Source organism: Dendrobates tinctorius, unplaced genomic scaffold (genome assembly GCF_039654945.1).
Source record: "Dendrobates tinctorius isolate UK_male_01 unplaced genomic scaffold, ASM3965494v1 ptg000022l, whole genome shotgun sequence".
NCBI lineage: Eukaryota > Metazoa > Chordata > Amphibia > Anura > Dendrobatidae > Dendrobates > Dendrobates tinctorius.
Window position 1 is genome coordinate 26,402,851 of NW_027361690.1, and position 26,628 is coordinate 26,429,478.

The 26,628-nt window shown below is 44.0% G+C and overlaps 1 protein-coding gene across 1 annotated transcript in view; it reads right to left on the reverse strand.

The window, feature by feature from the left end:
- Positions 1-12,096: 12,096 nt before the first annotated feature.
- Positions 12,097-26,628, reverse strand: part of FSD2 (fibronectin type III and SPRY domain containing 2) — an 84,374-nt gene continuing 69,842 nt past the window's right edge. Inside the window, exons 11-13 of the mRNA XM_073568520.1 lie at positions 20,406-20,535; positions 14,924-15,100; positions 12,097-12,492 (exon numbers count right to left, since the gene is read on the reverse strand). Of these exons, the coding sequence (XP_073424621.1) occupies positions 12,240-12,492; positions 14,924-15,100; positions 20,406-20,535 (560 nt within the window). The 3' untranslated portion in view covers positions 12,097-12,239. The remainder of the gene's footprint in view (positions 12,493-14,923; positions 15,101-20,405; positions 20,536-26,628) is intronic.

Sequence of the window (26,628 nt, forward strand, 5' to 3'; positions counted from 1 at the left end):
CTCTTCCCACTTGCCCTGTAGCTGTGGCAAGTGGGGTTCATATTTATGGGGTTGATGTCATCTTTGTATTGTCAGGTGACATCAAGCCCACAGGTTAGTAATGGAGAGGCATCAATAAGACGCCCCATTACTAACCTCATAGTAATATTGTATAAAACGGACACCCAGAATAAGGTCCTTTATTTAAAATAATCACACAGACTCCTTTATTGAATCTAAATTTTCCATACTTACTGAACGGCTAATCCCCGATGCCATCGTCTCCTGCAAGCAATCAAAAAATAATAAACCAACATAGAATACTATCCTGTCTGTCAACTTAATACTTGAGTGTCCCATGGCGATCTCACGTGTAGAACAGTAACATCGAGAGATGTGACCGCTCTACCCGGCCTCTGGCGGTACATGACAGAAGGTAATCTCTCCCACAGTGTATCACTGTGTTGCTGTGAGAGTTCATTGAAGTTAATTTAGCTCCGGTGCTCTCACTTACGGCACCGCTGTGTGAAAACTGGAGCTGATCAGCTTATGAACTCCGGTGAAGTCTCACGGCGATGCAGTGATACACTGATAGGAGGTAATCGCTCCCGCAGTATATCGCTGGCGGACACTCAGTATTAAATGGACTACGACGGTCAGGGAGTATATGTTGGTTTATTATTTTTTATTTTTTTGCATGAGATGCGGTCGTCGGGGATTAGATGTTCGGTGAGTATGTACTTTATATGTGAATATGGATGTAATTATGTAAATGTTTTGATTTTTTTTGAGAAACTAGGTCTGAGCAGAAAAAGTAAATTAATGTGTATGCAAAATGTAGATGCATATAAACACATGACCTTTACACAGAGAAAAACAACAAACAAATATCCTAAAATAAAAGTAAAAAATAAATTGCAAAAATTGCATGAATGTAGTTGTAATAATAAGGGTATTTAATAAACATAATTTTGATCAAAAGAATGTACAAGCCATCCCGCCACATCAAGGCAACCCTTGTGGGACAGTCCTATCTCTTGTATTTAAAACCTTTTTATTTTAGGATATTTGTTTTTGGTTTTCTTTGTTTTGATTTTTTTGTTTACAATTGAACACGGGCACTGGATAATGAGACTATTCTTCCATCATCGACTCGTGCGGTCTCTGTTATATGTGACAAAAGATGTAGCCAGATGGCAGTAGTAGTCCCATTGGACTACGTCGAAGTACAATCACTATGGGCTGTTTGTCGCATAGGTACAGACGAAGACACTCAGACAGACACAGAAACATGCACGTATTCTCCGCCCACACACACATTCTCCACCCACACACACATTCTCCACCCACATACACACACTTCCTCCTTGTGACATCATTTCCTTTGACAATTCGCAGCGTTTTTGGCAGCAAATAAGCGGTAAATACGCAGCAAAGACGCCAACCTTTTTACACCTGCGTTTTTGCTGCAGATTTGACTGACTCAATTGAAGTCAATGAGTTAAAAACGTTTTAGAAATGCAAATAGAATTGACATGTTGCAGAAAATAAAACGCTGCAAATACGGACAGAAATTTACTGATCATGCGCACAACACTTCAGGATTGTCGTTGAATTACCTTGCATAAGTATTACATTGCATTTTAGGAACATTTACGTGCGTAAATAATGCCGCGAAAATGCACCAAAAACACATTGTGATTTTTACATGTTCGTGTTGTCACACGGACTATGTGTCTGTGTAATCCACATGGAGACATGTCTATTTTTTGCTAGCAGCATGGATGACAGGGGCCATTTCAAGTCTGAGTCCGTGCAAAACACGCACAGTATACAGCTGGCATCTGTGTGCTGTCCATGTGCTGTATGTGTTTTGTAAAGTATAGGTGAAGCTTTATAATTGAGTTTTCTTAAGCCATACCGGGAAAAATGGATGGCACACTGATGACACACTGGTCCAAAACACTGATGGCACGGTACCGGTTTTTCTGGTGCTGGTATTATTTGGACGTGTGAAGGGGGGACTTATTCACAGTATGGATGCAACATAACATTGCCTTATATACAATTGTTTGATTTTTTTTTTCCCAAAATCACAAAAATATATTTTTTCATTATCCTGTTGGATCAATTTTTCCATGTGTTTTTAGTCAGTATCTGTTTATACAATCAGTCTGTCATTAATATTTTTTTCATGATGATAGTTTCATAAAAAAAATTTTTCTGGAAACCAATTGGTGATAAACAACACTTGGATTCTGTCCATATAACCAGACTAGCGATATAGAATATAATGTGTTAGCGTACTGCCAGTGAGTAAAACTAAAAACATACAGATGACAAACACTGATGTGTGAATAACGCCTAATATATAATATTAATAAAATTTAAAACCTGATGATGTGGCAGCTTACAAAACATGGCGAGATCATGTTTGGGAAAGCCCCTTAGATTCTGGCTCATTTGCTGCATAAATTTTCCTGCTAAAATCTACAGACACAAGGCGTCAACCCTAGGAACTCTAGAGTAACTCAAGTCAGACTGGCAGCCACAATGTTAATCTGAACAGTGCCTAACTGAAATGGGTTTTCTGGTGATTTAACATGTGAAAATAAAAAACCTTTTCTGTACGCTTAGCTATCAAATGATGGTGCAGGCCCCTAAAGATGGCACACCTTGGTTCCTTGCCCTGTGCCAATTAAATCAATATTTTCCATTCCATATCAGCAAACATCCTGCTCAAGAGGCTCCTTTAACTGGCAAAATGGACCGGCTAGGTTGTGGGAAATTCATATGGAATGTAACTGACAAACATTCTGAGTGCCGTTAGATATTGTGTTACTGATGTCTGCCCTACTAGAAGCAAAAAGGAGACAGAACCTCACAAGCACAGGCAAGGCTGAGTAATAAGAGGGTTTACCCATAAGCAGATTTTCCACACATTTCTGTACAGAAAATTCACCTTGGTATCGGCATCATCAACATGATTTTGCTAAATTTTATCACTGCGCTGTAGAGAAAATCTTCAGTATAAGTTGACCAGCGTTGTGGATTCAAAATCCACAGATCATGCAATTTTCACTGCACATTTCACCCTATGGAATAGAAAGAATTTCTGCCGTGTCAGTCTGACCGTGTGGATATGTCTGTAAAATGATTTGAGACCCTCTCTTACATGCTGCCTATATGCTCTACCATCCACTACAAAGAATGGCAATGTATAATTTATTCCAGGCATATTGCTGCATGACGCTTGCTAGAATCTTGTTGTCATCTAGCTTGTACGACATAGCTCTTCTGTCTAAATAAAAAAAATCATTTCCTATAAGGAAATACATTAATAGCACATTTCTAATTTGAGAATAGCATATGATTTTACTACAGATGCAGCAGGAAAAAAAAATCTGTTCTTACTTTCATTTAAGGATAGTAGTACCGTAGGTTATAGACTAGAAGCAATGTTCACAAGGACAGCCAGAGCTGGCTGACCACACAAGACTGAAATAGACAAAACCAGATCAAATGTGAGCAATAGCAAAAGAACACTTAGCTGAGCATGCAGGGACTGAGCTTGAAACCAAGACCTCAGGAGGCAGGAAAAAATCACCAGCAGGGATAGAGGGAGTCGGCTGTCTTAAATCCAGTCAGAAACTCCAGATGTCCAATCGTCCTCCTCATTATCAGGTGGCAGGCCTCTGTTAATTAGATCAGCTCCATTACCTCCAGTAACCACCAGAGGGAGCCCGGAAAGAGAACTTGCGAACCCTCTGTCAATATAACCAGCTCCACTACCTTCACTAGTAATCGGAGGTAGGCCAGAAAGCGAATTCAGAACAGGCGTGGTTAGCTCAGGGAGAGAGGAGCGTGCGCAAAAGCGATCAGACTTAGGGGGGAACAGAGTGCACGGCAGAGAGAAGTGAGTGCTCCGTCCCTGCAGCACCAGAGCAGACTGAGTGCCTGAGAATCCCCTCAGCCACCCGCAGAGACTGTGGACAGACTTGGAGTGCCTCCACTGGCTCTCCCAAACCAGGGTGCCGAACACTGTGGGCCTGCTTGTGCCGCGCTCGTACTGCTTCAGAGAGACCGGGTACATGACCGTGAACAGTGCCCTGACTCCCCGGTCCATATCTGCTGAACTACAGTGAGCCTGAACTGTGTTGCAGCCCACACTTTCCCCGCGACCACAATCCCCTGATTAAGAACCCTGCGTAGGGTATCAGAGGCGAACTGTTGCCGTCAAGACCACCGGATGCTCGCTTACCTCAGGACTCCACTGGAACAGGCCTTTAAGTTATCCTTTAAGAACTCATTTCCACCTGTTCACCGGTGTTGCTTCATTCACCTTATTTCCTTTGTTGTTTTCCCCCATTACTGGAATAACCCTGCAAAACTGCTGAATTCCCTGCATGGAGTATATCACTGTTCAAGTAAATACGTTAACCCTTGATTTGTCTCCAGTCTGTCACTGCATCCTGCTAGCTGCTCAGCCTATGTAGGTTCAGGTTGTGTTAAGTGAACATTTGCTTAATTCATTCATTCACACACAAAATAATACAGTTTGAAAAGGTGTGATAATAAAATGGCCATATATTAGTTATTTGATTGCATAGACAGGAAAAGACAAAATTATGTCCACTCCATACATTACTTACCTTCAAAGCTAATAAAACCATTCTCTATACTCTTCCTTCTAGACCTGTCTTCTGCCTTCGACCACTTCCTCCTACCAGAGCTGTGGAGTCTCTGTCCCAGCATCACCTGTGATGTCTCTGTTCCTGCCATATTTTCACCTGTTATGTCTCTGCTTTTGCCCCAGGTTATCCTTTGATATCTCTGCTCCTGCCTCAGTGCCACCCCTGATGTCTCTGCTCCCACCCCAGCGTCACCCATGAACGCGCACAGACACTGCAGGTGACTACATACTCCCAGACATCCTGATGTACCCTGGACCACCAAAAACGCAGAGTAAGAAGATCTGTGGTGACTTTTTAAAACACGGATGTCCGGCCAAGACCGAATCATGTTCACTAAGAACAGACAGACAGAGATTCACAGGCACAAACCGTTTACCTAACGAACAGGCAGCAGGGACGTCCCCCTGAGCGTCAACAACCTTTTTCAAGATCGGAGCATATAGACGTAATAACAACCCTTTTTATAGTAAAGGTAATGGTTCACAATTATCTCCACCACCAGGAAAATGAGATAAGGCATCCGCCTTAATGTTCTTGTTCCCCAGCCTATATGTAGCAAAAAAGGTAAACCTGGTGAAGAACAAAGCCCATCTTGCATGTCGAGGTGTTAGACGGTCACCAACTCTAGGTATACAAGATTCTTATGATCCGTGATTACCATAACCCACTTGAGATGCCAAGAGTTCTCCATTACCAATGTCTTAATTTCTTCTTGCAGATTACTTTTTTTTTTTTAGAAAAATAAGCATATGGATGCCATTTACGCGGAGACGCACCCCTACTTCAGGCGCATCAACTTCTACAATAGGAGGCTGAATGACGTCAGGCTATATGAGAATTGGCACAGATGCAAAACACTCCTTCAAGGTATCGAATGCCTCCCTGGTCGGACTGGACCACTTGGAAAAGTCTGTCCCATTCGTGGTCATGTCCGTCAGAGGTTTGGCCTCTACGGAAAAGTTTTTGATAAACTTACGGTAGTAGTTGGCGAAGAAACCCAGAAACCTTTAACTAGAGATGGGCGAACCCAAACAGTAAAGTTCGGCATCCGTACCAAACATCTACTGTTTGGGCATGGACACCAAACATGGACTTCACCAGTAAATCCGTGTTACTGTTCGGGTTCGGCCCCCCAATCACCGGGTGTTTGTTACGCTGTCATGTGCACAACAGTGCAGTAAACACTGCTTTTGATTGGTGCTGTCAAATAACAGCATGAGCCCGCAGCTATGATCAGAGGTATAATGTTTACCCCCGATCACTGGTGTGGTCTGATGGGACAACTGCTCCCATCAGCCTATGCCTAGTACCGCTGATGACTGTGCAAGCAGGAGCAGCTGATGGGAGTATTCATCAGCTGGAGCCTGCACTTTAAATAAATATTTTTTAAAAATGGTATTGTTTACCTGCATTTTTGATATCCAGCCAGACAAAACTGAAAACTGGGGGCTGCAACCCCCAGCTGTCAGCTTTTGCAATTTTGGTTATCAAGAATAGATGGGTCTTCACAATTTTTTGGGGGTATTATTTAAATAAATAACAACATGAGTTCCCCCTTCATTTTTGACAACCAGCCTTGCTATATCAGACAGCTGGAGGCTGGTATTTTCAGGCTGGTAAGGGGCCATTGATATTGGGCTCCCCCCAGTCTAAAAACAGCAGCCCGCAGCCACCCAAGAAAGGTGTATCTATTAGATGCGCCAATTCTGCACTTTGTCTGGCTCTTCCCACTTACCCTGTAGCAGTGGCAAGTGGGGTTCTTATTTGTGAGGTTGATATCACCTTTGTAGTGTCTGGTAACATCAAAGACCATGGCTTAATAATGGAGAGGCGTCTATAAGACACATATCCTTTACTAATCCTATAGTTATATTTTAAATAAACACACAGCCAGAATAAAATTTTTGAATTGAAAGAATTACACAGACTCCTAAATTAAATCATACTCATATCATTGTCCTTTCCATTGAAGCCATGGTCTCCTGTAATAAAACAAAAATAAAAAACAACCATATCCTTCACCTTTTTGTCGTTCTGTCCCACACCGTAATACATGCCTGGGGATAAATAGATTTCAACCTGGACAGTGCCAAGATGCAACCATCCAGGTTGAGAACCACTGATGTATGAGCTGCTACTAGCGCAGGATCAGTGAGCATAGGTGACGTCATTGAGGTTACTGCCAGTCACTGAGGCTGTGTTCCCAGCCGCACCCCTGAACAGCGGTGATCCCGGTGATATCCCCACTAGCACAGTGAGAAAAAGCCTCACGGTGCCGCGGTACACCTGAAGAAATTTCTCACAGTGAACTCTCTGAGTTCAGCATAGCACCGTAAGGCTGGAGTCACACTAACCTGCGCAAAATACGGTCCGTAGTTTACTTGCGTAATACGGATGAATGACCACTAAATAGTGCTCCGTAGGTCATCCGTAAGCAAGGTGAGGTCGCGTATTTTGCGCATGTGTGCATCCGTATGTAATCCGTGTGGCATCCGTATGCAATCCGTATGGCGAGATTTTCTCGCAGCCTTGCAAAATGGACATTTAATGGTTTTGAGGCCTGCACCCTATTTAGACACTCAGAAACAGGTGGATGCCTACATTCTGTACATTTGTCACCTTGCTTTCACGCGGTGTGTTGGTGTTCTTTGTGCAGCATGGCAGAGGGTCTGCGATTCAATACAACTGAGCAGGTTCCCTTTACCTGGCTTTTGTCACGGCGCTTTGGGCAACCATATCCTGTGATAGTGGATCCGCGGAGGAGGAGACGCATGTGGGTCCATCCACTTTGGAGGCAACGACTCACAAGAGGGCATTTTCACCGCCTCTATTCTTCTCTGCGGGAGCATCCGGAGAAATTTTACCAGTACTGTCGCATGAGCATTGCCACATTTGATCGACTCTTGGAGACAGTGCGCTCTGGGATAACCTTTCAGGATACAAGGATGCGCAAAGCCATATCTGCAGAGGAGCGACTTCTACTCACAATACGGTATGTACTACACAACCACATTCTCTATATTCCTAATGTGTGTGCTAAATTATGTTTTTTGCCCTTCTTGGACAAAGTTGAATGCCGTCATCTTACTCCAAATATGAATCACCTGACACAGCAGAATGTTACATCTAATATGTCCAGCATATCACTTAGTCATTGTGCCACCAAATATGTGTGTGTTCTTCTCTATCATTTCCTAACAAGTGTGGTCGGCATGTAACTGATTTTTTTTTTTACTTTAGCCATTCTAAACTTTACTATTTCTGTTGTTCTACAGCTTCCTGTCCACTGGCCTGTCTTATGCCACCCTCCACCATGAGTTTCTCATAGGAAAATCAACCATTTCAGGCATAGTGAGGTCTACATGTGCACAAATCTGGACAAGACTCCATCAAGTGGTCATGCCCGAGCCTAGGATGGAAGACTGGTTAAGGATATCAAGGGAGTTTGAGGAGGACTGCCAGTTTCCAAATTGTATTGGGGCCCTGGATGGCAAACATATCAGGGTGCGTAAGCCGCCGAACTCAGGCTCCCAATTCTTCAATTATAAACAATACTTTTCTGTTGTATTGTTGGCTCTGGTAGACCCTCAATACAAGTTTAAAATTGTTGACATTGGGGCCTATGGAAGGACGGGAGACTCAAGAGTCTTTAATACTTCCATAATGGCTCGGCGGCTACGCACCAACCAGTTGGATCTACCACCACCACGCCAGCTACCAGGCTCCCCCGAATAACCAGTCCCTTATGTCCTTGTGACAGATGAGGCCTTTCAGTTATCGCGCAATGTCATGAGGCCATATCCCTGGCGCAACCTTGACCACAGGCGCAGAATTTTTAACTTGCGCCTATCACGTGCTAGGCGACTGGTGGAGTGTTCCTTTGGGATTCTTTCTGCCAAATGGCGAGTACTCTAGTCTGCCATTCAGTTGAGTGAGCAAAATGTGAATGAAGTTGTGAAAGCCTGTGTTGTTCTGCATAACTTCACCAGGATACATGATTGCTCCTCCTCTGATGGTGTTGTGCGTAGGCCGGACAATGTGCGCAGGGTGAGACCACCTATGAACCCTCAAAGTAGACCGCTCTCTGGCCTCAAAGTGCGTGATATTTTCACTAATTACTTTATCTCACCTGAGGGGGCAACTTCTTGGCAAGAGCATGCTGTGTCTATGTTATAATTTTTTGCTTTAAGTGTGTCAAAATATATATTACTCAAGTCTTTATGATTCTATGAGTGTTTCAGTGCATTGGTTGGTGTCTGTTAGTATGTTGTGAGGGATTGTGAAAAATCACACAGAGACGTTAAGTAGAGTAGACAAATATTTAGTTTTGCCTTTTTTTTTTTTTTCCGCTTAAAGGCAAACATAATTTTGCCATAAGACAAATTTGGCAATGGCCAAAATGACCCTTTGTGCCTTCTTTAACTTGTTGTAAAATGAACATTACAGAACAAAACAGCCACAAACATTAGGCCAAAAAAACATTGCTGCATCACTAGATTAACCTAGATTTGCCAACAAAAGGCAACGAGATAACACTCACATTTCCACATAATGGTAGCCAAACATAGAAAGATTCCACCATGACAGGCAAGGCTACCTCACAGCTTTCACACAGATATTACCTGTCTGTGCACCAGACAATATTTAAGCATGCTATACCGGAAAGGATGAAAATACAAAACTCACTTGTTAAGACATAGAGAAAGCGGGTTATTCTGAATGCTTGTCGCCTAGAAATTTTGTACTAGAGATTGCTAACAAAAAAGGTGACTACTTAACTAAGGCGAGCACACATTTCCTATGCGTTAGCAAGTGAGTAGTGTATTTTCATCCTTTCAGTTTACAGCATAGCGCATTTAAAGATTCTCTTTTCTACACACATGTAATATCTGTCTGAAAGGCGTGAGGTAGCGTTGCCTGTCATGATGGATTGTTTCATATGTTTGGAAAACATTGTTTAAAAATGTGAATGTTAAATTATGTTATAAATGTTGGTGAAGGAGAACACCTGTTTTTACATTTAGATTAGGAGCACCAGTTACATCTGACTGGACATCTCCAACCATCAGAATCATAAATCCTCATATGTTGGGGAAGGGGAATGTGGAACAACAGCCTGTGGGTGCTGCTGGACATTGTGGCCAACATCGCCCTGTGTGGGGCCATACTGTTGCCCATGATGCTGGAATTGTCCAGCCTCCTGGGACTGTTGGGGATACTGGCCAGAGTACTGATGATGGTGAGGGGCTTCTTGTTGGCTCTGGTAGGCCCGTGGCTCATACCCACCAAGATAGCCAGATCGTCCCCAACCAGGTTGGGACCAGCCTCCAACACTGGGTGGGTACAAGTGGCCATATTGGTGGGGTTGGCTTGAGGAAGACATTTGGTGCTGCGGTATAGACGGTTGGGTAGGGGGAGGAAGGGGTTGAGGTGTTGGCCCACGTATTAGGGGCTGTTCAGACCCTGCTTGAGCAAGCATCTGTGTAGATGGTCTCATGCGCATTAAATTTCGTGGTGAGAGCTGCCACCTCTCCAGAAATTCAAAAACCTCATATGGGGTATTGGGGGGGGGTGCTTGCATCAAGCAGGATCTGAATACATCCCCTAATACGGAGCCTGACCTCACGGGTAAGGGCACGGAGATAAAGGGTGAGGCTACGTGCATAGGCCTCCTCACCATCATCTGTTGTTACTCTGGACAAATAATTTAGCACCCCTGTGTCCACATTGGTCCTGCTCTCTTGAAGAGTGACCTGGCGCCTTCTTCTTGTTCGCCGTGATACTACAGCAGCCTGTGGGGAGGACCTGATCTGGGCAGTTGGGCTGCTGCTCAAGTTGCCCGGCTCTTCCAGGATGGGTGAGGTGGCAGCAGCAAACCTTCCTGATGGTGTGGTGTGTAGGGCAGCCATTGTGTGGTCTTGTGATGCCTCATCTTCAGCCATCCTTCTTGTAGGGGGAGAAGATGGACCAGCCACCTCATCCCCTACAAGATCTATAATGGGCTCTGCCTCTGAGGCCGTTCCTCGATCCGTAAGGTTGGATTGAGTTCTGTTATGAAATAGAACAGAGGCAAAAATACATCAATATTTTTGTCCCTGTAAAGTATTTGTGTAATGTATTTGTGTAATGTGGTGTGAGGTATGTACTTACGGTCTCAGATCCAGAATTGGGGCGAGGAAGTTCAGCTGGTCATAGTAGATATATTTTCTCTTCACATGCCCAGCATCCCCACTCCTGGACCGCTGCTGGCGTTCCCGGCGGAACTGGTCCCGGATGCTTCGCCAGCGTTTCATCACATCTTCCACTGCAATGTGACAGGAAAGATTGTCAAAATCACATATTTGAGAGGTCACATTTTCTAACAGTAGTCTAGGCATGGGGCCTTCTGGGGTGTGCTTTCTACCCATGGTGGCATATGTAATTGGGCCGATACACAGGGTCTCATTAGCTACACTGAAACTAATTTTATTGGCTAGGAGGATGAGGATGTGGCCTAACCCCTAATTATGGCTGTGTGAAGCCACGTGTCACATCCAAATGTAACGGCCTCATGAGGCTAAGAAAATTACATGCCCAGGAAGGGGGGTGCTGATTGTAGAATCATTTTTAAGCGTGCGCTGTTAATGATGTTTTTATGGTTGCACTTCCGAATTTTATGCTGCTCATCACGTGGTCTGTCACCAAAGTCATGGTACATCTGGCGACAGATGCGCCTCCATGACGCCTCCTTTCTTGTCCGGTTCGCATAATTTGCATCGCGTGGGTCCCATATTTCGGGACGCTCCTGCACCAGCACAATGAGCATCTCAACATTAATATATGTGGACGCCATGCTGCTGCTGTACTCCGTGGAGGCGTACTTCCTGGATGTCTGGAGCGCTTTTTGAGCTCATTTGCATGTCTAGGCTTCCTGATGATGGATTGGCCCATTTCCTGTCACCAGCCAAAAGACCTACGTATTGCTCGCAGGTCACACGTGTGTTCCGTGTGTAATCCGTATTTGTTGCGCACCCATTGACTTGCATTGGCGCACTACGGGCGTAGTACGCTGACAATCGCAGCATGCTGCGATTGGCACGGAGCGTAGGATACGGATGAGAAATATACGCCTGGTGCGAGTGACCCCATTGAAAATCATTTGTCCGTGTGTAATGCGTGTTTTTTGCGCCTCTCACGCGCCCGTAATCCTCGCCAGTGTGACTCCGGCCTAAGACTTTCTCACTGTGGTAGCGGGGATCTCACAGAATGACACATCACAGGAATCAGAAACTCTGCACCTACATCATGCTGTTTTCAGATTATATTTCAAAAACCTGCTGACAGATTCCATTTAATAATTTTGAGCTATGACCGCTATTATGAATCAAATAACTTATGTGGAAATGTATAGTTATGCTACAGATCAATTTCACATGAATCTCCATGAGCCAGGTTACTATTTTATTGGAGTATGTTACAGCAATGCTGGCACCCCAGCCACAAGAAGAATATTTTCCATATGTTGATCTACATAGGCGCACTATTCCACAGGGATTCCAACAGTTCATGTGACGATTTTCCATGTTCTCAGGATAAATTCAGTGATTGAGGTGTTGGAATACCATTATGTATCTTCAAACGTCCTGGTTTTTCCAGTGCAAAACATGGGTGCACTAGATGGTGAAATTGGCATTCAAATGTGTACAAGTGCTGGAGTATGTCCATGTTAAAGAATGATAATCTTTCACAATCATAATCAAGCAGGATTCCAATCCTCAATAAAGGTATTGATACTCGAATATCTGGCGACACGCTGCAGTGCAAAAATTCATATCTGTGCCTGTGGGAGAGTGAACAAAATAATTACAAAAAAATCCTAAAATAAAATTGTGTTTGTTATATAAGTTAGGCTGTGTGCCCACGTTGCATTTTTTAAACGCTTTTATGGCTTTTTTTCGCAGCGGAAACGCTTAAAAAAACTCTTAACAAAACGCATCTCATGCAATTCTATGGGATTCCGCAGTTCCTGTGTCAATGCTGCGGATTTTACTAATGCCGAATCGCATAGCGGTAAAATCCACAGCATGTTTATTATTTCTGCAGAATCGCGGCGATTCCGCAGCCATAGGATTGCATTGAAACGCTCACTTTACGCATGTGGCTATGCCCACCATGCGTAAAGTGAGCGCTTCATATGCAGATGGTACTCCATGCCCTGGGTACCATAATCCTGTTAAAAATAGAAATAAAAAAAATCGGGATATACTCACCTTCTGGCGGCCCCGGAGTCCTTCCCGCCTCTCAGCAACGCTGCCGGCATCTTCCGTTCCCAGGCGTGCTTTGCGAGAATCGCCCCAGATGACGAAGCGGTCGCTGGGAACGGAACTTGCCGGCAGCGTCGGAGGACTCTGGAGGCCGTCGGAAGGTGAGAATAACCATATTTTTTTTAATTATTTTTAACATTCTTTTACTACTGATGCTGCATAGGCAGCATCAATAGTAAAAAGTTGGTCACACTCGTCAAGAACTATGCATGACAAGTGTGACCAACCTGTCAATCACCTTTCCAAGCGATGCTTCAAATCACTTGGAAAGCGCAAGCATTCTGCAAGCTAAAAACGCTTGCAAAACGCTTGTGTTTTGTGGGAAACCGCATGCGAATTCCGCATGCGTTTTACCCACGGCAGGGAGTTGCGGAAAAGCTGCTGACATTTCCGCAGCATTTCTGCAACGTGGGCACAAAGCCATAAAGCAGTATTCCTGTTTCCAGAAAATCCTGTCCACCATCTGCAGTTTGTTTAAACAACAAACAAATAAACCGTGCTTTACTCACCCTCCCCATGTTCAGCACTGAGACTGCTCTGTTGCTTCCAGAGTTTATTGCCTGTAGTGCTGGATATGTGATGTCAGTGCTGTGTTAGTGAGCTTAGTGGCTTGTGCCATAAACTCACAGCACAGCTCCACTGTTGTCGATGGAATTCATAAGACAAATGATAACAGAACATCACAAGGATGCAAATTATAACAGACCACGTAAAGAATAGTAGAGGGGGCGTCATAAATGACTTTCAATAGGTGTACATCTTAAACATTTCCAATGCACCACTGATGAAGGCTTGTGACAAAATCCCTGTCATGGCCTGGCACCATCCCAGCAGGAGAATAGCAATATGGGTAAAAGTCCATCTTGATTGCATCAGACTTTCAGCTCACTTAGAGCCTGCTTAATTGTAACCATTGGTTATGTTTAATATATTTTTCTTTTTTCAGTCTTCAGCTTGATCTCGATCCATACAAACTTCATGGATGAACAATCTGTAGGAAGATCAACCTTGTGGAAGCCTAGATAAGTCCACCGGGGTCTTCTCTGCCATTATCTTGATTGCATCAAGCCATTGGGTTGCTGATCTTCCTCTTCGCCTTGTTCCTTCTAATCTTCCGATCATGATGTCCTTCTCCAGTGATTACTATCTTCATATAATTTTTCCAGAGTAGGCAAGTTATACCTTGGTGATCCTTGCTTCGGGTGACACTTCTAGCTTGATATGTTCCAAAATTGATTTGTTTGTTCTTCTTGCCATCTATGGTATTGATAACATCCTTCTCCAGCACCACATTCCAAAGGCGTCGATTCTTCTTTTCTCTTGTTTCTTTATCATCCTGGTTTCGCATCTGTAGCTTACCACAGAAAGAAAACAAACAACGTATGAGCCGTGTCTTTGTCGCCATTGAAATAGTCCTCGATTTGAAGACCTTGTCCAGTGACTTCATTGTTGATTTGCCATAGCTATTCTCCCATTGATTCTGGTGTCGTTGCTGCATCTTGCGTGATCATTGGTCCGAGTCAGATGAAGTATTTTACACCTTCCAGTTCGTCACCATCCATCTCAAATGTGTCCAGGTTGTACCTGGCAGTAAACAATATATACACACCTAATTCTTTATTACTCCTTTCTGTTACTGTTTACTTCATGGTCTGTTAAAATTTGCATCCTTGAGTTGTGCTTTTATCAATTGTCTTGTGATTTTCATATACATACAAGGCTACTGGTGCTTCACCTGGTCAGCATATACTTGGATGTAGTTCACGTTGTCTCCTCCTGCTGTGTTTTATCTCCTTCCCTTGCGTTTCTTTCCTGTTTTTAACTTAATTAATTGTGATACAAGACATTAATAAACCTAGTTTTGTATTTATTATTTGGGCTTTATACCATTTGGGATAGGCTCTCCTTTGTATGGAGTTCACTATTATGTAGGCAGCATCATATTACCTTGCAGGTGTCCGAACATGTCGGAGACACCAGGAGCTGTTGTTGGCCCCGAGGACTGCACTCCTGTTTATATCTTCATAGGCTACTCCAATCCTGTACTCTGCATGTTCATCAACCTCTACCTCCCAGTAATGCCTCCCCTTGAAAGGGATGAGATTTGCTAAAACCGCAATGCACCTAGAAAATATAAAAATGTAGTGCACGGATGTCATCTCTACGTTCACATTTTCTAAAGATATCAGCAGTAAAAATGAGGAAGAACTAATAATATAAAGGTCCCAAACGTCCACACAATTTCTCAAATGTGATAATGACAGTAATGTCTATCGTGAATCTAGGAGTGATGTCTTCATTGTAGAAGATGAGCAATCAACCATACAGTTTGGCTTGAATGGATGTGGTTTATTATACTATGATTTACAAGCTGTGGAAGTATTTATTACACATAGAGAAGTAATGAAATATAGTTTTTATAAGTGGCATGAATGAACATGTTGCTGAACTGCACATATTCTACAGTTATTCTTTATAAATCGAAAGGTCTCAGTTCTTTCTTTGATATTTCAGCTCTTGAATAACGCCAATCAGCATTGATGGCTCTAGAAGAACTTTACAGGTCAAAGTAGTCAACTCGTGAATTTGTATGACGCCGCCATCTCTTGCGGTATTTGCTGCATTCACAATCAATATCTATAGTAGCGATAGTCAAAGCCAATAGATATAGTGATCCAAGCTTAATGATTAAAAGAAATAATTATTGAAAATATAATAAAAATTCAGCAACAATAAAAAGACAGGACGAAGAAACCTCCAAAAAACGGGGAGAAATCACGGATACCTATAGATCCCAATCTTGAAATAAAGGGATAATAATATATGTCATACCATCCAAGAGCTATACTACAGGAAAAAATGCTTACACAGATGTAATATATAACTACTTATAGCACCTTAAAGCAGGCCTTATAGGAAAAGAATCATCTATATATCCATGAGGTGACAAGATAAGGTGCTAAGTGCAATATATACGCATAATATAAAACCTCCAGATGATCCCATATCCTAAATCTGTACTACCTCTATATATAGTGCATATAGTAAGTACCAAAATGCCAATAGTAGGAAAAGCAATCTGTAGATGCAAACGGATAGTATACAGCCAAAGCCAAGTGCTGGAAAATGACTATAAGTTTTAATATCTGAATAGGAACCATCAGATAGGAACAACCGATGCCGTGTCCTTCCCCACACCCGACGCCGTTTCGCCTACGCTTCTTTTGTAGTGTACTTATCCACAGATCCCCTTTAAGCAAAGCCTTAACCATGCCAGACCATCAGCAGCTGTCTCAATAAACCAAAAACGTTTAAAAGTGATGTGTTCAACACAACCACCTTAAGTGAGTGCAAAATGTGCAATATCCACAATATTGCACTTTGTGTATATATTCATGTACATGAAATATTATTATTTATTTATATAGCGCCATTCCATGGTGCTGTACATGAGAAGGGGTTACATACAAAGTACTTCTATTATTTTACGTGTCATTGAACTTGTCACCCTGAGGACATACAAGACAAAAGTCATGCTTTCTTTTTCATGTAAACAGCTGTAAAGATTGGCTTGGGGCTTTCTTCTACGATGATGGGCAGGAAGTACCAATGCCAATATCACACTTCTACCTTCTGCTTTAGTTTTGCATAGAATCACTATGGTGAATACAGAACCCTGGAGAATTACAGAAGTGATGATACATTTGTTCAGTTTCCCTATGAGGATGAAACGTCTAATTTGAATGGAACGAAGAAGTGTATATACATACCTGTCAGGCGCACTCAAATATAACCAAAAGAGAACAACATGCTTTACTCTCCCAATATAGAAAGACTAAAAAGGCACATCAGCAAAAAATATATGATAAAAGAAACAATCCAGAAATCAGAATAATAGTAGGAAGTAAGAGCAATAAATTGTGAACCGATCAGGCAGCCGCACTAATGTCAGTCCGTTTACAATGTAAACAAAGAATACACAGTGGGTGTGGAAAGTACTCAGACCCCTTTAAAGTTTTCAGTCTGTTTCATTGCAGCCATTTGGTAAATTCAGAAAAGTTCATTTTTTTCTCATTAATGTGCACTCTGCATCCCATTTTGACTGAAAAAAAACAAAAATGTACAAATTTTTGCAAATTTATTAAAAAAGAAAACTGAAATATCACATGGTCATAAGTATTCAGACCCTTTGCTCAGACATTCATATTTAAGTCACATGCTGTCCATTTCCCTGTGATCCTCCATGAGATGGTTCTACTCCTTCATTGTCCAGCTGTGTTTAATTAAACTGAGAGGGCTTGATTTGTAAAGGCACACACCAGTCTATAAAAGGCTAGGTTCACACTTGCGTTCAGGAGGGCTGCGGATGGCTGCCTAATTCCTCCTTTCTTCCTCCCTGAAGCTCCGCCTACGCTCCGCCTACTTCTGTATGCATCCTGTGTTTCGCTGCATACCTATCTTTAACATTGGGTATGCAGGGACATGTGCTGTATGCGGATGCGTCCGCTTGCGGCGATTTGACGTGTGCAGCGAACCAACTAAAATGAATAATTTTGCACTTCCATGCCGTTGCCGCACACATGCAAATCGCCGTAGGCGGACGCATCCGCATACAATGTATGTCCCTGCGTAACCAATATTAAAGATAAGTACGCAGGGAAATGCAGGACGCATAGATAAGTAGGAGGAGCGTAGGCGGAGCTTCAGGAAGGAAGAAAGGAGGAAGTAGGCAGCCATCTGCAGCTCTCCTGAATGCAAATGTGAAACCAGCCTAAGACCTCACAGCTCACAGTGCATGTCAGACCAAATGAGAATCATGAGGTCAAAGGAACTGACCAAGAAGCTAAGAGACAGAATTGTGGCAAGGCGCAGATCTGGCCAAGGTTACAAAAGAATTTCTGCAGTACTCAAGGTTCCTAACAGCACAGTGACACAGTGACATAATCCTTAAATGGAAGATGTTTGGGACCACCAAAAGTCTTCCTAGACCTGGTCATCCAGACAAACTGAGCAATCGTGAGAGAAGAGCCTTGGTGAGAGAGTTAAAGAAGAATCCCAAGATCACTGTGGCTGAGCTCCACAGATGCAGCAGGGAGATGGGAGAAAGTGCCACAAAGTCAGCAATCACTGCTGACCTCCATCAGTCGGGCTTTTATGGTAGAGTGGCCCAACGGAAGCCTCTCCTCAGTGTAAGACATCTGAAAGCCCGCATAGACTTTGCTAAAAAACACACGAAGGACTCCCAGACTGAGATGTAAGATTCTCTGGTCTGATGAGATGAAGATAGAACTTTTTGGTGATAATTCTAAGCGGTATGTTTGGAGAAATCCAGGCACTACTCATCACCTGCCCAATACAATCCCAACAGTGAAACATGGTGGTGGCAGCATCATGCTATGGTGGTGTTTTTCAGCTGCAGGGACAGGATGACTGGTTGCAATTGAAGGAAACATGAATGCGGCCAAGTACAGAGATATTAGAATCATAGAATCATAGAATCGTAGAGTTGGAAGGGACCTCCTGGGCCATCTGGTCCAACCCCCTGCTCAAAGCAGGATTCGCTAAATCATCCCAGTCAGATGTCTGTCCAGCCTCTGTTTGAAGACTTCCATTGAAGGAGAACTCACCACTTCTCGTGGCAGCCTGTTCCACTCATTGATCACTCTAACTGTCAAAAAGTTTTTTCTAATATCTAATCTGTGTCTCCTCCCATTCAGTTTCATCCCATTGCTTCTAGTCTTTCCTTGTGCAAATGAGAATAAAGTTGATCCTTCTACAATGTGACAGCCCTTTAGATATTTGTAGACAGCTATTAAGTCTCCTCTCAGTCTTCTCTTTTGCAAACTAAACATTCCCAAATCCTGCAACCTTTCCTCATAAGACAGGGTTTGCAGACCGGTCACCATTCTGGTCGCTCTTTTCTGAACTTGCTCCAGTTTGTTGATGTCTTTTTTAAAATGTGGTGCCCAAAACTGGACACAATATTCCAGATGAGGTCTGACCAAAGAGGAGTAGAGGGAAATAATGACTTCACGTGATCTAGACTGTATGCTTCTGTTAATACATCCTAGAATTGCATTTGCCTTTTTTGCTGCTGCATCACACTGTTGACTCATATTCAGTCTGTGATCTATTAGTATACCCAAGTCTTTTTCACATGTGCTGTCACTTAGCCCTATTCCTCCCATTCTATATATGCTTTTTCCATTTTTATTGCCCAGATGTAGTACTTTGCATTTCTCCCTGTTAAAAACCATTCTGTTAGTTGCTGCCCACTTCTCCAGTTTATTTAAATCTTTTTGAATCCTTTTTGAATATTGTGGATGAAAACCTCTTCCACCGCGCTATGGACCTCAGACTTGGCCGCAGGTTCACCTTCCAACAAGACAATGACCTAAGCACACAGCTAAAATAACTAAGGAGTGGCTTCAGAACAACTCTGTGACCATTCTTGACTGGCCCAGCCAGAGCCCTGACCTAAACCCAATTGAGCATCTCTGGAGAAACCTGAGAATGACTGTCCACCAACGTTCGCCATCCAACCTGACAGAATTGGAGAGGATCTGCATGGAAGAATGGCAGAGGATCCCCAAATCCTGGTGTGAAATACTTGTTGCATCATTCCCAAGAAGACTCATGGCTGTACTAGCTCAAAAGGGTCTGAATACTTATGACCATGTGATAGTTCAGTTTTTCTTATTTAATAAATTTGCAAAAGTTTCATTTCTGGTTGTTTTTTTTTTCAGTCAAGATGGGGTGCAGAGTGTACATTAATGAGAAAAAAATTAACTTTTTTTTTAATTTACCAAATGGCTGCAATGAAACAAAGAGTGAGAAATGTAAAGGGGTCTGAATACTTTCTGTACCCACTGTATAAATGTGCAAGATGGGAGAATGTAAAAAAAGGAAGAGGGTAAAAATACCTGTATGTCGTCTCAATCAGATAGTGACTTTAATGATCCCCATATTCCGTTCCCAAGTCCTGCTTAGTGAATAATCCACAGAGGATAGTTGTTGTGAAAAACAATCCCAGGTTCTAGTGGATGGCGTAAGGAAAGGCTTTGACCGATTACACATTACTAGCACTTCCACCAATACCGCAAGCAGCCCAAGTTACGACACTCCGGTAAGAGCCTCTATGGACCACAAAGTCGCATTTCACACATATTTAGATATTGTTAGCATGCGTTAGCATGCCATTCGCACGGCTGCCTGATTGTTTCATTATTTATTTAGCTTACCACCTACTATTGTTCAGAAGTTTTGCTTTTATGAGAAGTTTTTTAATTAATTGTGTATTTACATTCTTTCTACTTTGGGACAGTCTTTTTGAAATGCGCAAATGCAATTTGTTATTTCTCCAATAGTACAGAAAATATAAGGAAAGTGTTGAGACACTGTTTATTTCTTCCGCACTTTACATTAATACCTTGAGAATTTGTTGCAGTGATAAGGTAAATCCTCCAGACTTTCCTCCTCTTCACAAGAAATGGTAAATCCATTATCAGAAATAGACAGGAGCGGATGAGCAGTTTCTTCATTAAGATAAAAAAGTGAACCTAGACAGATAGAGATGTGTTCAGCATATTCCATATTAAGCAGGTAATTAGAGGAGTTTACATCACACTGAAATGTTCAAAACTTATCTACACAGCAAGGAAAGAGGAAGAACGTTCAATCATAGGACGTGCAGGAACCAGACCAAAATCTGCAGAGATCTGGACCATTCTGCATGATGGGTCATTTGTGGCAATATCAGAATTGACGCCAGTCATTGGTTTCACATTAGCGTTACAGGCAGCAGCGTCAGCCTGCGCATGGCCACCGCTAAGCCCTGCCGCGCCTCCTCCGGTAGCTCCGCCTATGGGCGCATGACGCTGCATGCGACCTGCATCCCCTATGTTTAGCATTGGGGATGCAGGCCGTGCACAGATATGCACTTGCAGGCGCATGCACCCTTTTGACGGTGCGCCGAGCGCACCAAAATGCAGACACTGTGCGTTTGGCGAAGGTAGGCGCACCGTCAAAAGGGCGCATGCGCCTGCACACGCATATCTGCTCACGGCCTATCCCCAATGCTAAAGATAGGGGACGCAGGTCGCATGCAGCATCATGTGCCCATAGGCGGAGCTACCGGAGGAGGCGCGACAGGGGCGGGGCTTAGCGGTGGCCGTGTGCAGGCCGACGCTGCTGCCTGTAACGCTAATGTGAAACTACCCTAAGTGTGACTGTACATGCATCAGCTGCCGCCGAAGGAATCATATGACTTGTCTTTACTTGCAGTGCATTTGATAATGTTATTAGGCCAAAATCAGGAAATTAGTGGGAAATTGCACCCCCTGACAAAGGCTTTGGGTGAAACGTGTGTTGGGGCTGGTGGACCAGGACACATATACTTGACCCCATTCTATTTACATACCATCTTATCTGTAAGTATTGACTTTGTTGCATCTTTCGCACTAAACTATTTAGTACTAGTCATGGCACTTGTTTTTTTTACTTCGATTATCAGGCTAGTGGGGTTATTTGTCCTATTTGGTATTTGACCTTGTACTAATATATTTCTTACTTTGTACATGTAACTGGTACCACTGTGAGGAATGTTCTGTTTTGTTATGTGCTTGTCTTTTTGAAATGAAAATTTTTTTTTAATATATTTAATAAATTGTCAGATTTTATGGGACCCATGTATGCACTTGTTTTGATATGTTGGTTTGATGATTTAGGATAAGAAGCCAAATCAGAAACTCCATATGCAGACATGTGACTTAGGATAAGAAAGCGGAAGCAAATGGAGATGTTGTGCTGCTGTGTGACTCAGACCCGTGGGGCATAGGGTTTTTGACTGGCAGCATGGGTTTTGTGAGGCATCCTCGTTGCTATCCCTCCTGGCATGGAGTCACAGTGGTTGCACTGTGGATGCTGTTTGCTGTAATGGTGATGTCGCAGTCTGCTTAAAAATTATGAGCAACATGTTAACTAGGAATCTCATGTTAATTTTTCTAAATTTTGGCTTAGCCCCAATAAATGTGTAATTTTCGGATGATCGATCCATTTCTCTTTCTAGTTATCTTAATATTTACTGGAAAAAAATATTTAATGGAAATAAAAACCAATGAGGATGGTAAAGGTGTGTGCATATGACGTCTTATAGAAATCAGCATACCTGCCAAATTTAGTCAACGGAAAAGGCTTCAGGAAAATGCCAAGCATTCTTGGTGTCCTTTGCGTGGAACTGTTTGTGGCACCTTTGCCTTTGTTTTTTTCCTTACATTACAATATTTTACATTCTTTATATAATATTATTATACGATACTGAGCAGCTTCCAAGCAGAAACTGCCTGAAGAATAGGTCAGATCACTTTTCAAGCCTCATGGTGTTAGTTAAACGAACTCAAAAAGACTGAACATCTGTACAGCAAGTTCTTTTACATTGCCGGGCATATGTGCTTTCTTTTCAGCGTTGTTTCTATGGTCTTTTTCAGGCGGGTTTTGAAGCAGACATGCCTGAAATAGACATTGCGTGCATATGTCTAAATATCTACTATATAATCGTCTAATTCTGTCAGTCTGTAACGGAATTTCCATGTCGCTGATTGGTTGCGCCCGGCCGGTTGCCGCGGGTCATCTCCTGCCGCAAGGAGGTCAGCGGCGACGCAGCCGGGAGATGACCGGTGCAGCGCTCAATGTGCGGATGGTACCCAGGGTCCGGAAGAGAGGAGACTCTCCTCCAGGCCCTGGGTACCATAAACCTGTAAAAAATAGAATTAAAATAAAAAATAGTGATATACTCACCTTCCGATGGCCCCCGGACTCTTTCCCTCCTCTCACCACGTGCCCGGCATCTTCCGGTCCCAATAATGCTTTGCGCGAAAGACCGCTGATGACTTCGCGCTCTTGCGAGAGTGACGTCATCTCCGGTCCTTCGCGCTAAGCATTACTGGGACCGGAAGATCGGAAGATGCAGGGAGCGTGGAGAGGAGATCAGGGGCCGTCGGTAGGTGAGTATAACCCCTGCTGGCCATATGCTTGAATACCCGATGCGTTAGAATCGGGCCACCATCTAGTTTTCTATAAATATGATGTAACAGAAAACAGAGGTAAAGTTTCTCCTTAAAGTGATTGTCCTGTTTCAGTTTCTTTTGGCCAAGAGTTCTGCACAGGTGTAAAATAACAAGTGAAGCACTCACCATCCCCTTTCCTGCTGCTTTGGTCCTTGTTTATCGGATGCAGTTCTGACGTCATATCTGCATTGTACGTCTCCATTGCAGCTAATCACTGAGCTCAACAGTGTACTGCACAAGCCGCTTAGCTTGGTGATCTGCTGCAGTGGTGATGTGCACTAGAGACGTAATGTAAGCACTATAGCCAATAAACAAAGACCAGAACAGCAGAAGGAGGATGAGGACGTCACTATTTGTTATTTTACACCTGTGTACACCAATGTGTTAAATAAAATTGAAAATGTATGTAGATTGCCAAGCTGGGGCTGGGAGACTTATAGGACATGTGATACACATAACAACTTCACTGAAGAAGAGAAAATTTTCCTATTTAGAATCTCCCTGTCAAAGTCTTCTCACCCAGCCAACCAATACTGTTACTCTATTTACTGTATGTAAATGGAGATTTGGTTTTGACTGTACCTATTAGGTCACATGGTAATTGTAAGCTTCTTTTAGGATTGCTATTTGGTATATCTGGCACTAGAGACACTAATCTCTTTCTGTTTTTCTTTGCAATTAGCCTCTTCACAGAGGAACACCTTCATTTTCATGCCCCAGAGCAATCTGTTGTTTATATTTCTTTAATATAGTATGTGATGTGCTTCACAGGAAGAGTAATAATAACTTTAATATAGTATGTGTGAGGATGAGTGGACCTCCAAGGGTGGACCCGCTGGACCGTGATAACAAACCTCCCCTGGGCGAGCGGACCAGGTGGACCGCCCCCTATACAGGCAGCATTAGGGGCAGGCCCTAGAGAGACTATCACCACCGCAGCTGATACCCGGGGACGGAACAAGAGACCTCAGCGAAGGACAAGGCAGACTGGTGGTAGACAGACAGAGCTGCGACACGGGAACATGGAGAAGGTGGAGACACTGGCAGGGAGACACGGCTGGGACACAGGAACACGTACAGATGGTCGTCACTGTCAGGAAGACACAGCTGGAACACAGGTACGGGAACAAGGGCAGGATACGGAGACACTGGAGAGCAGGCACTAGGAGAAAGCACACGGTGGGCGTGAGGGCACAGACAAGGAGACAGGGCTAGCAATAGAGAAGGCAAGGAGTGACAGAGGACGTGGGGCCAGAATCACTTGTAAAGCACAAATGACGGTCAGGCACAGCCCAGAGGAAGAGGCGGCCTGATAAGCAGAGTGTGCAGAGGACTTCTGGGTCAGGAACCTGCAAGCCATGGAGCAGGCTGGGGAGGAGGCTGGACTGACAGACGTGGTTGCCTAGCAACAGGGTGCGCATGTGCCACTGAACTCAGTGCGCGCGCGCCCCCGACGGATGACAGGAGCAGGTGCCAGGGTGGGCGCGCGCCGGGATGCCGAGAGCAGGTGAGTACAGCGGGGCTTGGGGGGAGGCGACGCGATGGACGCAGGCAGCGGCAGAGGCAGGAGCTGGGGGCGGCCGCCACGGCGGCAGAGAGACAGGAGCTGGAGGCGGCCGCGGCGGCATGACAGTATGTGACATGCTTCATAGGAAGAGTAATAATAACTTTAATATAGTATGTGATGTGCTTCACAGGAAGAGTAATAATAACTTTAATATAGTATGTGACGTGCTTCACAGGAAGAGTCATAATAACTTTAATATAGTATGTGACGTGTGTCAGAGACACCGCACTACACTTGCTCATAGAGCCAGTGCGCGTGTCCTGAGTACAGAAGCAGTGCTAAACGAGGTACAGGAGGAATAAACAGACGGGAGGTCAGACAAAGCCAAAGGTCATACACAGGATCACAGTACAGTACCAGGGATGAGACAGAGCGGATAATCAGGGCCAAGCAGAGATCAAAACCAAACAGACAAAGGAGGTACCAGGCAGAATCCAAAGCGATATCCAGAGAACAGACCGAGTCATACACAAAGAATCAAGTAACCAGAACACAGCACAAACACACTCAGGGGTCACCACACAAATGCCAAGGGCAAGAGTATAACTGACAGGGATGGGAGCGTCCTGAGGCTATAAGAAGCCTCCCCCAGAACCAGGGAGAGGCCACAATCATAGCCCCAGGTGTGCAGGTAAGCCTGCATCGGGATCACAACCTTTAACCCCAGAAATGCCAGTCATCAGCACTGGTTCCAAACATTAACCCCACGTGTGCGAGTCAAACCTGCACTGAGATCATGACAGTACCCCCCACTCAACGGGGGGCCTCTGGACCCCCAGGCTTGCCCGGGTACTTAGCATGGAAAGCCCGTACCAGGCGATCAGCATGCATCAACCGGGCCGGTACCCAGGACCTGTCCTCCGGTCCATACCCCTTCCAATGAACCAGGTACTGTACCGACCGCCGTACCAACCTGGAATCTACGATATGACCAACCTCGTACTCCACCTGCCCCTCGACCAAAACAGGAGAAGCAGCAGACTCGGAGTCTCCCTGGACTGCTTCAAAAGGTTTCAGTAGAGATTTGTGGAAGATGTTAGGGATCTTGAAAGAGGGTGGAAGGCACAGCCTATACGCCACTGGATTGATTTTTTCCACAATCTTGTACGGGCCAATGAATTTGGGTCCTAACTTGGCTGACGGAATCTTCAACTTAATGTTTCGCGTGGAGAGCCAAACTTTCTCTCCCACCCGAAACATGGGACCAGGTGTTCGTTTCCTGTCCGCGAAATACTTATACCTGCCTTGAGACCTGGATATACGCCGCTGGACTTCTGCCCATGTATTTTTTAACCGCTGAACAGAGTCCTCAGCCCCGGGGCACCCCGAATCCAGATGAGAAAACTCACCGAAATGAGGACTGAACTCATAGTTAATCAAGAAAGGGGACCTACCAGTGGATTGACTCACCCGACTATTGAAGGCAAATTCAGCTAACGGCAGTGCATCGCACCAGTCACTCTGTCTAGCAGAGGTTAGACACCTGAGGATCTGTTCCAGGGACTGGTTAGTGCGCTCCGTCTGCCCATTGCTCTCAGGATGGTATGCAGACGAAAAGGACAGAGACATACCTAATTTTTTGCAGAAAGCACGCCAAAACTTAGCCACAAACTGCACACCACGATCAGACACCACATTCAGGGGTACCCCATGCAACCGGATCACATGCTGCACAAACAACCTGGACAACGTCTCAGCTGATGGTAGTGTGGACAAGGGTACGAAATGAGCCTGCTTAGAAAACCTGTCCACCACTACCCATACCACTGTATTACCCTTAGATGGAGGGAGATTGGTAACAAAATCCATGGATAAGTGAGTCCATGGCCTTTCGGGCACTGCCAAGGGTATCAGCTCCCCTGCCGGCCGGCTATGAGAGCTTTTAGAACGAGCGCAGACCCCACAACCAGCAATGAATTTTTTTATGTCCGAACCAAGGGTAGGCCACCAAAAGATCCTAGCCACCGCCAGACGTGTGGCTGAAATACCAGGGTGAGCACTCAGCTTGGATTCATGGAACT